The sequence below is a fragment of the Lipophrys pholis genome (assembly GCF_963383615.2).
Source record: "Lipophrys pholis genome assembly, chromosome: 22".
NCBI lineage: Eukaryota > Metazoa > Chordata > Actinopteri > Blenniiformes > Blenniidae > Lipophrys > Lipophrys pholis.
In genome coordinates, this window is record NC_137644.1 from 1741412 (window position 1) to 1758333 (window position 16922).

At 43.9% G+C, this 16922-nt stretch overlaps 1 protein-coding gene across 1 annotated transcript in view; it reads right to left on the reverse strand.

Annotated features, from left to right (window-relative positions):
- Positions 1-16922, reverse strand: part of chst11 (carbohydrate (chondroitin 4) sulfotransferase 11) — a gene marked incomplete at both ends in the record, with an annotated part of 129595 nt that overhangs the window by 39716 nt on the left and 72957 nt on the right. The window contains one exon of the mRNA XM_080492468.1: positions 4475-4560. Coding sequence (XP_080348594.1) covers positions 4475-4560 — 86 coding nt within the window. The remainder of the gene's footprint in view (positions 1-4474; positions 4561-16922) is intronic.

Consider the following 16922-nt stretch of genomic DNA (forward strand, 5'->3'; position numbering starts at 1 on the left):
CACATTTGCCTCCTGATTCTTTGATAAACTCTTAAAAACTTTATCATTACTACAAGTTTGCTTTTGGGTTTTCTGCAGTCCGTCACACAAACAGCCAGATGTAAGAAAACAAGTAAGAAAAACCAACCAGTGGGACAACTGAGGATAACATTTGTCTGTCTTTTGTTACCCTTCTTTGTTGCTCCCCAACAAAGAAGGGTAACAAAAGACAGACAAATGGAACAATAGGACGAATTAAAGGACAACAAAATGGACACAAAACAAGGTTAAACAAGAAAGAAAACAACAGGAAAGACACAATGAAAGAGTGATAAAAAGGCAAGAATGACAAAAACAAGGTTGGACACCAGCAGTGAAAAGAAGGACAGCAAGAAAGACAACAGGAATGTCAACATGCAGGACAACAAGACAACAACAAGAACTATGACTGGGATCAGATTAATGCAAAGAAATCATTTGTCTGAGGGGATGAATATAGAACGCTTTCTTATTGAGACTGACTTTATAGACATCATTTCATCTTCTTGGTACTTTAGATTGACGATGACAATATGTCCTTTATCTCCAGGTTGCTGTGGTGATAACGCCATGTCATCACTTTCAACTCGTAAGAAGTGGTAACTTTACCACCACTGGCTGGTGGAAACAAAAGAGGGACATAAAACACCAAACTTGCCAAATCACATATTTTGTTTCCCTAAGAACTACATATAACATATAACTTTTCTAAAAGCTGAAAACTTTTCTTTAGTTTCGAGATAAAAGTCATGCCCTTCGTCCAATCCTTCAGTGGACCTTTTCCATTTTCTCCTTCTCACCTGTCATAACATATATGGCCACTAGGTGGCAAGATGAATCCTTTCTTTGGCCAGAAGGTGTAAAGTTTTCTATTCTACTGTATTTGCCTGTATTACAATGGCTGAAGTCATGCAGTGAGCATAACTGTCAGAGTGTGTACAGTTCTGCTTCTCACATCCACACCTTCACCTCCTCACACTGCACCCTGCTAAAGTTTACTCTGGCTGCACTAACACCCTCCTATGCACACACTAATATATCAATGGGACTTCACATGAGCAAGAGCCTGTGGAAAAATCCCCTACGGAAAAATGAACCTGTGGCGAGTCCACGTGGGAATGGTCTGATCTCAGCTGTCCACAGAAACACTCGGACCTGCTGTGTGCTTCTGAAAGGTTTAAAGTGATGAATGGTCAGAGACCGAGGGAGGAGGAGAGGATGTGGAGACGGCTGCAGACTGTAAAGGCCGCGAGAGGCAGAAGTGAGGGAATAAAAAGGAAAGCGGAGGTGTGAGGAGTGAAACAAGCTGGGGGTGTCTGCAGAGGGAGGGGGCCGGCTGACAGGCCGGTGATAGATAGTGAGGAGGACAGTGATGAGAGAACAGAAGAGCAGCAGAGACCATCCAATCTATCACCGTGATAGCATCGCCTCCTGCAGTGTCCGCACCCAGAGCGACTGTCAGGCTGGACCGCCACACCGACCCACACTCAGTCTGTTCAGACACAAACCGTGGATCCTGGTTTTGCATGATTGACTCCATAAACTGAAGAATGTGTACATCCTTCCCAACGATTTCCTGCAGAGCTGCTGCATCGATTTCTTTTCTTGGAGGGATTCATTGGTTTCAGCTCACTTGTTTGGTAATCCATCACGGTGAATGTTAAGTAGCTCTGCCACCATTACACCGTCCCTGCAAGCGGGGCTGCTTCTGAAAGCATGCCGCATTCAAGGACATGGCGAGGTCAAATTCTCCTGTGGATTAGATGACTGAAGAACCAGTGACACGTTTTCTTGTGACTTGACTTGATTTGACCTCCATCACTTCATGTGGAAAAAATCTGTTTACATCAAACTCAGTTTCATATCAAGGAATATCAAGTGTAACAAGGCAGAAATGAGAGGTTAGATTAAGTAATTCAAGGGTTAAACTGGACATAAGTTTAACCCTGAACAGGACACTTGTTGAAATACTTGTGGAATTGGAAAAAACTGGTTTGATGAAGCCACTTGGCTCAGGAGAGGAACATCTTCCCACACTTGGGACCGAGTCCAGTCAACTGAGGCTTTTACAACTTTTAAACTTTCCACTTCCCACATTTGTTTAGCTACTGAATAAACCTAGAATCAGCCCAGATATTATTGAGTCCAAGACAGAATTGGACGAGTTTCCTGTTGGCGGAGGGAAATAATAAACATATCAGAGCAAGTATATCTGAATTTGGCTAGAAAACAAACACAGAACCAAATAATGATGAAAAGATAATTGGTCACATTCAAAATTTAAAGTACAAAGAAGAAAGGAAATAGTTGGACTGACTTAATTGAATTGCTTCAATTGATGATATCTCAATATAAAAACTTGGTTCATTCAGATGAGGGGTGGGGAACCCTGGTCCTGGAGGGCCGCAGTCCTGCATGTTTTCAAGGTTTCCCTGCTCAAACACACCTGAGTTCTCATTGTAAAGAAGATTTTGGTTGCTTCCCTGGTGATGCGCAGTTTCAGAAGGATTAAGAAGCCTTAAGATTTTCCATACTGATCATGATGAGGCTCTGCAGAAAGCTGGATAACGAGCCAGTAACTGCTGTGAGCTGTGTTGATGTGAGGACACATAGAAACCCTGCAGGGCTGCGGTGCTCCAGGACCAGGGTTCCCCACCACGATTTAGATGTGACCAATTGAAACAATTCATTTACCTGGTCCAACTAGTTCCAACTATTTTCTTGTTTCAGTGAAAAGCATTAAAATGTCTTAGTCCATGAACAAAAGTTGTGGTTGTCAAGGGAAACGCCTCTAAACACAACAACAAACATCTTCGCTCCTGGTTGAGCTGTTCCATCTTTCACAGACACAATCAGCAGCAACTTCTTCATAGCAACTAAATCACTTTGTACTTTGTATTTTATTTGCATTAGCATGGAACACACACTTAATATTCTATATTCATGAAGACAAACATTTTCCCATAACCTCGAACAGATTACACCCAATAAACGTTATTTACTTCACTAGTTAGCGGTCGTAACGTTGGGACATTAGGAGGTTTGCTTCAACAAAGCTAATGTCATTGTTCCTCGTCTTGGCTGTTTCGTTGTGAGCGTGTCAGCAGAAACTCGTCAGCAGAGTTTTGTGGACTGACTCTAGAAACATCCGAGGGCGAACGACACACGGCCATAAAGAAACGGAGGTCGTCTGGGAAGGTGGCAATAAAGTAGTTGTCGTTTACAGCCTGGATGTTCACCGTTTGAGGATTGAAGACCTTGGAGGCTCCCAGTGGTAAGATCAGGACGACAGCCCCCCCCCCCCCCCCCCCCCCGGACACCGTGGAGCTGAAACCTCACAGCCTGCACTGACTTTCCTCCACAATGGTATTTGCTCTACACAACAAACACAACAAAGACTGTAAATCCTCCACAGAGCAGCTTGAAGACCTTAAGATTTGTGACTACCTTCATCCCTTCAACAACATTTACTTATTGTGTTCCAAATCGGATTTCCTTTCAATGCTGCTTATGAATGCAATACTTTCTGGCAGACGGATCACTTTCAGCCGCGGCTGCCAAAAAGCTTTGTTCCCTCTTAAAACGACCAGCTGCCTGAGAAGCTCGGAAATCATCCAGATACATGTGATAGGCTCTGGATCGTGGTCAGCGTTAATGAACGGAAAAAGCAGAAGATTTGTAGTTCATTTTGTGTAATGTGCCCCTGATGCTGATTTTTAATGTTGCTCATCACCTTCTAATTATTTCTAGAGAATTGGATCTGTGATGTAGCACTTCCTGGCAAATTCTGAAATCATAAGAATATGAGTTTGGGTGTCCTTTGAGATAAAATCATGTGGTGCAGCTGTAAAGGGAATCACTGACAGATGGTGCCTTGCTCGCTCAGCAGACCAGTGTCACCATACCTCCACCCTCCACTCAGCTTCTACTCACCATGAACTGGCCAGTGAAACATCAGTCGTTACAACCGCATCACATAATACCTTTTAATTTCCTGCTGGTAATGGTGCACTTTTATTCAGAGTCAGGACCTACCTCAGTGCTTTGTGAAGCTCCATCCATCCAGATCATCACTGGATCTGGAGCCTTTCCAGACGCACACATTGACCCCTACAATCTATTTAAATGTTCAACGCTTTTCTACTGCGAACAATCCCAAAGTGCTTTACGTTGTTAATCACATTCACCAATTCACACACACCAACAGAGGTGGCTGCCATGCAAGGCACTCACTCCATCCATCCATCCGTTCAGTGACACTTTGAGACCGGGAATTGAACCAGCAACATTCCGCTTGGGAGACAAGCGCTCTACCAACAGAGCCACAGCCCCCCTTTAGGCAAAGACATTTAGGTAAAGGTGATGCATTGGAGGACCGGGGTGGAGTCAGAGTGAGAATGTGAAAGGCTGAAGAATGAGAGCAGGAGGGGATGGAGAAGGAGAGAGCAGTTCCTACCTGTGTGGGGTTGTAGAGCTCCTGCAGAGCATTGCGGGAACCTTTCCTACAGCAGCCGTCCACCACGAACGGGTTCCTCCTCATGACTGTAAAACAGATAAAAGACCATGAGGGACTGAGCTGTGGACACACAAACCAAGCAATCCAAGAGAAGGGGACAGTTCAAGGTGTCAGATATTCAGTCAAGATGATGTGAGGTGGATCACTGGTTTCCACCCCAATAAAAAGGGCTTTATTTCAGGCTCTTTTGATTCCATCCATCCATCCATTTTCTCCGTCTCATCCGTTCCCGGGTGGTGGGGGTGTCAGTCTGAGCACCGTCACCCAGATCATGTTTAGTTATTCCATTTGCTTTGAAATAGTATTTCGTTCCTGTTGTCCCACGTCTGAAATTCAATTCAATTCTATTCAAATCATCCTAAATCAAGCCATCAATTCATTTTCACAAACGCCTAAAACAAATCTAAAACTTAATCAATCAATCAATCAATCAATCAATCAATCAATCAATCAATCAATCAATCAATCAATCAATCAATAAATCATCTTTTAATGTTAAGCCAGCCAATATAGAGGAACAAGTGTTTGTAATTTGACACCAGCCTCTGGACCACCACCAACCTTCTATAACAGTTTTATAACACTTTGGGGAATAGAGTATTGATCTCACCTGGCACTGATCAGAGGTAATAAATAAACCAGGTCGACACACTAGTCAACAATCAGATAAGAACATCTGGAGTCCTGCAGGAAGGCCTGGTTACCAACTTCCCAAGTCTCAACTTGTCTTTACCGAGTCCAGGAGCAAGACACAACTGAGCCCTAAATTTGTGTGTGTGAAGTTTTCTTTATTGTCCCCCTTTGCCCCTGACAAGTTAACTTTAGTTTAGACAAACTGGTCCAGACGAAGAGTCGATGGCAATCTGAAGTCAGAGCTGACAAGTTGTTCTCTTTGACTATGAAGCTTTATGACATGAATGAACAAAGGAGCATCACAGGTCTCATGATGGACATCATCCTCACCCACCGTACATCGTGTGGTCGGAGCAGAATAATGGATCTGAACTGATCATATCAGCAGATCTGTATTCATAGGGCTCTATTGCTGTGATTGGTACAAGATTGAAATCCAATTACCCTCTGTTAATACCCCCTGAACCCCCCTCAAGGACACCACATTCACACAAGCAACGGCTGCAAGCAGGATGCAGAAAAGCTACCGGGATAAATAATGAGAGCAGTGACTGCGTGCCAAGGGCGACGCCACACAGTTCAGCGTTTGCTTGGCTGGATCTCGGCTCTTTACACAACTTGATACAGAGCAGTAGCTGCTGGCAGCGCCTCAGTGGGCACAGCCAGCGCCGTCCCCCGCCCCCGCCCCCGCCCCCGCCCCCGCCAACACACTCTTTTCAATTACTCCGGATGGAAAAGTGCTGAAGGACGGCGCGGGAGCGACAGGAAAGGAAACGAAGCAGGAGGATTTAAATGGCAGTTTATTCCACTGTCTCAGTCTCATGGATGAACATGTGTTCCTGCCATCAGGCCATGTGGACAACGAAGAATGATGCACAATCTCACTTTGGGATTCATTCACGCGCTGAAGGCTCTGATGCACGATCGCCGGCCGCATGATGGCTGCACAACAGACGATGCAGATTCTACACTGCTCTTCTAAATTGATCAACAGATGCACGGCCTTGTTTAAAAACCCCGCAGGCTGAATGTGGAAATGCAGACATTTAAAAGTGATTTGTAAATCCTTTGTGTCGTAGAGGTTAATGTGTCAATGATAAATCACACTGTCACAATCCTGGCACAGACCTCACACCCTGAAGAAAAGCTAAATCTGCTTCTCTTGGTTGTTCAGAGGAAAAATCCTTTCATAAACACAGAATGGAGGCAAAGAGTTTGAACACACTGTATTGCCCATTCGGAGTAAATGATTCTCATTACTTTTGCAAACAGCATGAGAAACAATGCAATCAACTAATGTAATGTGATACCAGGGAGGAAGGGACTAAAAGGCAAACAAAGAGACACACGACAAGAGAGACATTAACACGACATTACAAAGAGGGAAACACACAATAAATCCCAGAGACACAATAAAGTACAGACGCAAAACAACCCAGGAGAGACACAAAAGTACCACATTGAGACATGAAACTAATTTAAAAAAACAATATGTACAAAAGAATAGCAAAAAAACACACGATATTAACCTGAACTAGAAGATATAAAGATCTGTAAGAACAGAAAACCACAAAAACAAACATCTCCAGAGTTAAGAGGCGTAAAAAAACACAAAAAGACACAAGAGACACAAAAGACAACATATTTGTAAAGCACAACAGACAAAATGACCAAGAAAATATGTGAAACAGCAATAAAGTTATTTGAATCCACCAAGAAGAGACACGAATATTAAGTAAAAGGAAGAAAAACCTGAAAAACACACAAATATTCAGAATAGTCGCATAACAACCATAAAAGTGAGAAAATACACAATGAAAACAGGCAAAACAACCAGAAAGAGACACAACCTACCACACATCTCGATAACTACTAATATTCTACAAATATGGACAAAACATTCATCAAAACTGCTTTAAAGAGCCACAAACATACATATAGTGAACAATGAGAAGATGTAACATAAACACAATAAACACAAAATCAGAAACTGTGTTGTAGTTTTTTTGTGTGCATTTCTTCAAAGTAAAGCCGACAAACAAACAAGAGACATTAAACTCCTACAAAACAACCTAAAATTTACACAAATATTCAATAGAGGCGCATCACAACCACAAAAAGCAAAACTATATAATAATAGAAGCAGATAAACCACAAAAAGACACAACGGACCCGAGGCCCGTACTACGGAGGAGGATTACTCCTTCATAAGTAGTACTACGAAGCAGGATATCAACTCAGTCATTCAATGCAGTGTGTGTGTGTGTTTCTCCACCACAACAACAGAATATAAAAATTGAGTTGGTGTCAAATTACAGGTCCTTGATGCTGCATATTTCACTAGACGCACGTTAATAGATACAACTTCTGAACTGAGACAGAACATTGGGTTTTCAGCCAGAGATAAGCAGCAGGACTCCGGCCTCTGCGTTTGCAGTGATTTGGCATCAAGACGAGCTGCAAATTTGCACATCTGCTGTGAAAAGCCGATAACGTCTGATCACACATATTTGCTCATCTGCACGCCTGCTCCTGCGCCGCAAATGTGTTGACTACAAACATGTAAATCTGTCTGAGCGGCGGCACGATGAGGATGTTGTTTGGAGACTGTCAGTATTTCCATTTCTTTCTCTTTGCAGCTCCTCGATGGCAGGAATCGATAAGAGTTCACCTTCTGATCCGGAGATCAGAGGATCAGAGGATCAGCAAAGGCCACAAGACAGAGGCAGACTGTTGATTTATCCAGATCCCACTGAAAAATTAAGAACGCAGACCGCAGAACCACCGTCGGTGGGAGGAAAGTGAAGTGTGTGAGGTGTGTGCGTGTGTGTGTGTGTGTGTGTGTGTGTGTGTGTGTGTGTGTGTGTGTGTGTGTGTGTGTGTGAGTGTGTGTGGAGTGTGTGTGGGTGTGTGTGTGAGGTGTGTGAGGTGTGTGTGTGTGTGGTGTGTGTGTGTGTGTGTGTGTGGTGTGAGTGTGTGTGGTGTGTTGTGTGTGGTGTGTGTGTGTGTGTGTGTGTGTGTGTGTAGTGTGGAGTGTGTGTGGAGTGTGTGTGTGTGAGGTGTGTGAGTGTGTGTGTGTGTGAGTGTGTGGAGTGTGTGTGTGTGTGTGTGTGTGTGTGTGTGTGTGTGTGTGTGTGTGTGTGTGTGTGGTGTGTGTGTGTGTGAGTGTGTGGAGTGTGTGTGAGTGTGTGTGGTGTGTGTGTGGTGTGTGTGTGGGTGTGTGTGTGGAGTGTGTGAGGGGTGTGTGTGTGTGTGTGTGTGTGTGTGTGTGTGTGTGTGTGTGTGTGTGTGTGTGTGTGGGTTGTGTGTGTGTGTGTGTGTGTGGAGTGTGTGGAGTGTGTGTGGTGTGTGTGTGGAGTGTGTGTGGAGTGTGTGAGGTGTGTGTGTGTTGTGTGTGTGTGGGTGTGTGTGTGTGTGTGAGTGTGTGTGGTGTGTGAGGTGGTGGTGTGTGTGTGTGTGTGGGTGTGTGTGTGTGTGTGTGTGGGTGGAGTGTGAGTGTGTGAGGTGTGTGTGTGTGTGGAGTGTGTGAGGTGTGGTGGTGTGTGTGTGTGTGTGTGTGTGTGTGTGTGTGTGTGTGTGTGTGTGTGTGTGTGTGTGTGTGTGAGTGTGTGTGTGTGGTGTGTGTGTGTGGAGTGTGTGGAGTGTGTGTGGGAGTGTGTTGGAGTGTGTGTGGAGTGTGTGGTGTGGGAGTGTGTGTGTGGAGTGTGTGTGTGGAGTGTGTGTAAGCCCTGTGGTGGTCTGAGGAAGAGCCACTGATGGACCCCTGGGGAGCGGGCTGAGTGCTTGTTAGTGTAACAAGCCTCAACAGACAGGCATGACCTTCACACACACACACACACACACACACACACACACACACACACCTGTACATGCCGCACGTTGCCTTACTTCTTATTCCGTAGGATATCTGAGTGTGAATCACATTCGCTGGATTTCACCACCAGTACATTCTATAGGAAAACACCATTTAAAACGGAACCTAAAAGAAATATAAGAAAGACTAATTATAAACACTAAACACTAGAAAGATCATACAAAAGATAAAAATGTGGCCAAATGACAAAGGAACAATACACAAAAATACACAAATGTGTCTAAATTAGTCAAATAAATACTACAAAATACACAAACGTCGCTGAATTATACAAGGAAAAGACACAGATAATAAGACACACTAAATGACACTAGAAAAATAGAAGAAGAATGAAGCAGTGGGAAAATGTCCTTATTGACAGGATTTAGTAATAAGTTGTAAACATTGAATTTACTGTCATTTATTAGTTTTAAGTGCACTTTTACTTCGTTAATTCTTATTTAGATCATGTACATTTTGTTTTGATGATTAGAATGGGTGGTGTTGTGGACATAAGTGGTAAAGGTTGTACAGCGTGTAACGAATAAAGAAAGTCAACTCAAGTCACTCGATCATCTCATCATTCCAACTTCCAACACTATTGATTGTGAAGAATTTTATTACATATTCATATATCTTAATGGATTTACTTTTCAACATTCAAACCTTTGAGTATTGCCTCTTTCTCACCATTAGATTTATTCTAAATACTATACTATACTATACTATACTATACTATACTATACTATACTATACTATACTATACTATACTACACTCAGAATGCCAGCAGGCGCGATTCTTCCACTTTATTTGTGGTTTTTATTCAGCTGCATTTAAGTTCCAGTGAAACACTGAAAAGGAAAGTGGCTGCAGGAGGAAATGAGCTCTGCTGTTCGTGACATGGAGCTTCATAAAACCTCTTCAGTTTCCCCCACATGAGAAAGATTGTGCAGCTCAGTATAAACTACAACGTATGGTTTTGTAATAAGTAAGCCTTTTTTTTTTTTAACAAAGCAACCACAGTAACATGTAATATATCAAACAGGTGAAAATCCTCCAACACGTGGAAAATGACCCGACAGCCAAAGTGATGAATGAAAATTATAGGAAAAGGAAAAAAGGCTAAAAAGGCTGAATTACCTGGAAAAGGCTCAAAAACTGTCAGAAATGCGGGTAAATGACCATGATAAAATACAAAACAGTCCAAAGAGGTGTTGGCTGGATGACCTGAGATGACCTGAGACCATGTTTACTGCAGGCTGTGCCTCAGAAGAAAAACTAAATATGAGAACATTTCACACTTTAATTTGAAAAGTTCCACAAATAATCCAGAAATCTGCGGCGTCCTGTGGATGAAACACGGCGGCCTGCAGTCGGCCCCCGTGCCTCAGGTTTCCCCCACTGACCCCCGGCTCCTCTTTCACCGTCCTCTCACCTGCAACGGCCCGGGAAGCAGCTGAGGTCACGGGAAAGGGGAACCTTTCTCATTTCCTGGGCGCTGACAGGTATCCACACACACACACACACACACACACACACACACACACACACACACACACACACACACACACACACACACACACACACACACACACACACACACACACACACACAGTCTAAAGTTCCAGTATGAAGGATTCTGATGCTGCAGCTCGCTCAGCGTGCTGAATAATGCAAACCCCTGCGTGTGTTTAGAGGAGGAACCCCACAGTCGTCTCTTCCACAGAAAGTTTACAATCTGTTTGGGGGAAAACGAAGGAGCGAAACGAGCTGCCATTGCCTGCTCATTATGCAAACATCCTCTTTACTTCTCTTTTTAGAACTTTAAGACGCTCAGTCGCCAACATCTGCTGCAGAATTACTATGCAAGTTGACTGGGAGTCCAGAGAAGTAATGCACGGCCGTGATGGTTTTTAAGCAGGTCTTTGTTCACATTTGAGGGAATGAGGAGGAGCGACGGGAGGTTTTAATGAGGCCTTTTTCTTCTGTAGTCGTGGATTCACCAACAGGTTTCATCAGATTACTGGAATCACAGCAGATTAATGTTTCTACTCATTTCTGAGTCTGACTCAACTTTTACCCCAACAGGAAGATAAAATGTTTCTCACAGTAGTGAAGAAGCCAAACAGAAAAGTTGTTAGGAAAAGATTAATTTATCGGGCATCAAACTGAAAACAGCAACGATTTAGAGGATTTAACTGGAGCTGATCATTGTCAACATCTGTAAAAAATAATTCGCTGAGTGACAACACTGACTAAATAAACGATATCGTACATCTTTTATACTGTATTTCACGTCATTGTTTTCAAATGGTTCACAAAATGAAATTCATCTGGAAGAAAACATGTTAAACCTTTATAATTAAGATGAGACATCTGTTTAGCCTCACTGGACCATTTCTTATTACAGCTGAATTTACGATTCCAGTTTCTCTCTGTTGATAAGACGCTGTTCCTGAAGAATCACAGTCTTTTCCTAAAACACTGCACCCTGTTTTCTTTGTTAGGACACAACTCACAAAGCAAAGCACACTTGTGTCAAAAGTGCACTTTATTGTCAAAATTTGAACTTTGTTTTTAAAATTAGCACACAAAGTAAAAGTAGGACACTGCAAATACAAAACACTCTTCTCTCACTGTGTTTTCACATGAAGTATAAGAAACATATACAGTCCTCAGAAATGACAACTTAAACACAAATGCATCCTATAAATGATTCAGGGACCATCGCAGAGCCCGACATTACATTACAAATAAAAATAATGTTCGACAAATACATGCATACTGTACTGTACACAGTACAGTATGCATGTATTTACACCACGTCTGCATCACTTCTCTCAGCCTGGTCAGACCTCAGGACCTCATCAACATCACAAGCTGTGTTTTCTCTGGTCAGGCAACGTGGAAAGAAAGACCAGTGAGTCTGATCCATCCTGACATGCATCAACAGAAACATCATCACAGGCCAAGACCATGACCGCAAGACATTCTGAATATATGGCTGCCGCTCATATACCTTCCTCCTCCATGTGGAGAAGAATTCCTCTCTGGGATTCAGGAAGGGAGATGATGGCGGCAGAACATCAGATCCCACAGTGTGTCTGCTCAGGTTGGGTGTCACTCGTTGTCCTGCTTCTTTCCATGAATCAGCACATTATCAATGACAGCGGCACAAATTTCATCTGGAATTGTATTTCTTTGTGTGGGTCTTTGTCTGGGTGCTGGTCCAGGACCAGGGGCATGGGCCGGGGCCGGGGCCGGGTCAGGTTATGCACAAGGTGCATGGGAAGATCCAGGTTCTGGTTCTGGCCATGGTCTAGGTCAGGGGCCCTCAATTCTGGGCCTGGAGGGCCCTAGTCCTGCATGTTATACATTTCTCCCAGTTGCTTTTTTACAAGTTTGACGATGACATCATCATCAGATTGAGGTGTGCTGAAGCTGGGGGAGATAAAACCTGCAGGACTCCGGCCCTCCAGGCCCAGAATTGAGGTCCCCTGGTCTAGGTTGTCCACGTCCACATCGTCTTCTTCCACCAGGACCTCTCACTCCTCTGACATCCATTCTGACCAGCTGATGCAGTTTCCAGCAGCTTTTATAGTTGCAGTGTTTTCAGCTTTGACCTGTTGTGTCTTAATTGTGACAGTTGTATTGGAACAGCGTCCGAATTCTGCTTCCCAGTGTTCACTTTTTGAAAAAGTCTACTCCCCTTTAGATGCAGCCAGAGACACAGAGTTTAGCCAGATCTCCACTGTGGACGGAGTTTTCAGGAATCATTGTTTGTGGTGAGTCGTAGCTGCGTTTATGTCTGAATGCGCAGCCAAAATGCAGAGAAATATCACTTTTTCAAATACCCGGGTACGTGTAAATGGGTTAACGGAGAACTCGTCCTCAAAACTGCAACCCCCAGACAACTCGTCCACGACGATTTTTTTCAGCATTATTAATTTGAAGGATTGGATTTCAAAGAATATTTGACACATTTGGAAGGATCATTAAGTATATTTGACACAAACACATAAACCTTGGCAGCTGCCCAGAGCGCAAACTCAACAGGGGCGCCGTGCACCGGCTCAGATAAGGTCTTCAGAAATATGGCTTTATATAAATATATTTCTGAAAACACATAGGCTGCAGTTGACAAGTTAAAATGCCGTTTCATAGCTGACCACTTTGAGTGATGCGTTCAGGTGCATCACGTAAATGTGCCCTTCGACATGTTAACGAGCTCATACAGTAGCGGCGTTACATGCTAAACATGACAAAAATATGACTGACCCCGTCATCAGCGAGCTGGAACATACAGCACACGGCAGTGCCGAGGTTTCGGGTGGGGGGTGGGGCCATCATGTGCACAAAGAAGACCATTCTTCGCGCGAAACAAAGCCTTATGATACTAGGGCTGAACGCTTTTGGAAAATAATCCAAAGATATATTTGGAGCTGGAGTTTTAAAACGCTGATGTCTGTTGACAAAGCGACCGCCTCGCTGTACAACTGCTTTGTTAACATCCACGTTGCTGCGTTGCTTTGCTAACATCTACGTTGATGTATTGCTTTGCTAACATCCACGTTGCTGTGTTGCTTTGTGGTGTTTTGAGTGTAAAATCCGTCCAAACAGCAACATGTTGCCATAAAAAGTTGGATAGCACAGTGCTACTTCCCTAGCCTGCTCGCTGGCTGCAAACTGTGGAATGGATTTGCTGACTCATTCCTCCTGCTCTCATTGAGACCCGCCTCCCTTCAGGAAATCCAGTCCACAGTTTGCAGCCAGCGAGCAGAGCAGCAGCAGGGAAACACTGGGGATCATTTCAGCACCATGGATCAGACCAGGATCATGGATCAGACCAGGATCATGGATCAGAAATCTCTGCAGGTTGGATTGGAAATTTCCGATCCGTGAATTACGTTGATATCGGAACCCGATCCTGATACTGGATCGAATCGGCCCCATCCCTAAAAACCACGAGCCTGTTCGGGCAAGGTGGGTAGATGACACGCGCAAGTCATCATGTGACCAGATCACGTGAGCAGTCAAATCGCAGCCCATGCGATTAGAAAATCCTGTTTTATCATATCGCCATATTATCGCAAATGCAATTAATCGTTCAGCCCTACGTATATGATAGTATACTAACTATATATGGACATATACTAGATATATGAAAAAATATGTAAAATATCAATTAGAAATAATATGTAAAAATACATTGTACAGAATTTATTTTAAAAAAACACTTCAGAAATCTCGTCCATGGACGAGTTGTCCGGGATTGCAGTTTTGTGGACGAGTTGTCCTCTAATCGTGTAAACGTGACCTAGCTGAGGTGTTATCCTGCTGGCTAATGACCCCCCCACCCTCTAGTAGCCCCCCCCAGCCTTCAAAGGCATACCTCCACACTACCCAGCTGTCACTAGTCATCAATGCAAGGAGGCCGTCCGTCCAACCCCTTCTCCACCACCTCCACATCACCACCAGCCCACTCGCTGAAAACACTTCAATCTAAAGTTTATTAACGCCTCTAAAAGCAGCGCCGGAGAAGCTGGGAAGTTTCCAAGCTCGGCACAACAAACCGGCCTCTCTGTCATCCACTAAGAAGGAGAGGGAACACTTAGCGCTTAATAGTGAAACTTAATGCTCCCACGCTGCTTCCCAAAGCTTGGCTCGTCTAAATTAAAGCGGCACCACGCCTGCAAAGGTCACGATTCCACAATTTCTTTTAATATGCAGAACAAAATGTCTTTGTCAGTTTTAGAAGAAACGAGGACAAAGCAGCGACGATTCAATCGGCACGCCGTGCAAGACGACCTCCGCCAGGCAGCAGCGTTCAAGGAAATCAAGGTTATAAATCACCAGCAGAGAGAAACATCAGAGTGGTGTGCCACTTTACATTCTCTCTCCCCTTTCTTCATAAAGGAAGCTGTGGCCATTCAGTCAGAAGGAAAAGTAAAAGTAAAGGGGGGGGGGGGGGGGGCATCCTGTGACGCCGTGGTAATCAGATCACTTCCTGTTTCACCTGGAAGCAGCGTTTCTCACTACTATCTCATCGACTGGAATCTTTACAGCTAAAACTGCACTGTTGTTAATAGCAGCTTGTTCAGCACAAACCCCAGCTTCACCTGTCCTCAACACTGTCCTTTCACTAATTAAAGTGAAAACTGTCCTCAACACTGTCCTTTCACTAATTAAATTCGTTTACTAGCTTAGCATTAGCATCGGTGAAGGCTGTCCTCTTCTCGTCCTCCTGCATCTCTCTTGCTCAGTGTGCCTGATGCTTACTTACTCATCTTCCTCCTTTACTGATAACAGTGTCTGTACTACAGTTTTTTCCAGTTGCTAACACACTAAAATAACATCCGTAGCACAATTCTTTTAAGTGACACCCAGAGAGCAAAACCTCCTCTCAAGTCTCCAAAAGTCTAAACACATTTTCTGCTTTACACACATTTTGCAATTTAAAATGGCACTTTATGAATGACCTGAACACGCTTCTCTGCATGAGACACAACCATCTGACATAAAGTCACATGTCTGCAATTTCAACACACTGAGATTCAAAATGACACGGCATGAGCTGATTGGTCAATATATGTCCCTTCTGGCCAAACACCTGAATGCTTCATCGTTCACTCTTCAATCAGGAAATAAGCTCGATAGAAAGACCACAGGTGAGCACCTCTTTCTTTTACAACAACAATGGAAGACGTTGCAGAGAGAGGAAGAGGAAGAGGGAGGGTGAGAATGTGAGGGGGAGGAAGAGTGAGAGGTAGGGGTAGAGCTGGTAGAGGAGTGCATGTCCCAAGAAGACAGCAACTCTCAAATGAAACCAGAGCAACCTGAGTTGATGATGTCATCAACCATGGGCTGACGATGCCAGAAGCTGGACAGAGAGCAGCTCAACTTGAGTCGTTTCACTGTCGCCTCTGTCGTCCAGACATTTAGACTGGAGCACCGGTATGGAACCAACATTCCTTTCACACTATGTAGTACACCTCATGTCATAGTGGATCAGTTGGGTGACACCTGTTTACTTCATGAAAGGCTGATGTCATACACTAAGTGTACAAGTTCCCTGTACAGTTTACTCTACTGACTTTAGGCTGCATTGTCCAAGCCCTATAGATTGTTTTTATTGTTTTTCTAAAGGACAGAGACCCAACCATGGTGGAGGAAGGGGCCAAATGTTCACCAGGGTACAGGAAGCTGCCATTGTGAACTTGGTTTTGGAAAATAGTGAAACCAGATTACATGAAATTGAAAGCCACATCAATCCAAGATGCACCAAGACCACGGTGCTGCGTAGTACGCCGACGTTTCAATAAACCCAGTAGCCAAAATACCCAGTGAGCAGAAAGCGGCGAATGCAAACAACAACGGGAGGATTGACGACAGAGGAAATATTTAAATATTGAGGGCAAGTCGAGAGTGAAGATCGTCACTACCGATCAGCAGACGGATGCATTGTTGGTCCATCTTGTAAGATGTTAGGTACCTGAATGGAGGGGGTGACGAACAATTGTAACCGGTGGTTAAGTTTTTTTCCGTACCATCCATAACTTTTGCAGTCTGACTGCACGAAAACTGGCCCCGCCCTGTTCCGTCTCGGCACAAACAGCATGATGGACCGCGGCTTTAGAGACACCAAGGTCCATAGTTCAATGTATCCCAGGGGCCACAGCGGGCGACATCAAGTCTAGTTTGTAACTGCCGGCTAAATGGAAATATAAAAACTGTAAGATCACAATCCCTGCTGGTGGTAATGACTCCTCATTACGCTGATTGGAGGTCACAAAAATGTATGTTGCATCGGCACCGGGCAAAAGAGTAACATTTTTAATATTTGTTTAAGCACTGCATTAATCCCCAGAGGGGAAATTCCATCCCGAATGACCCATCGGTAG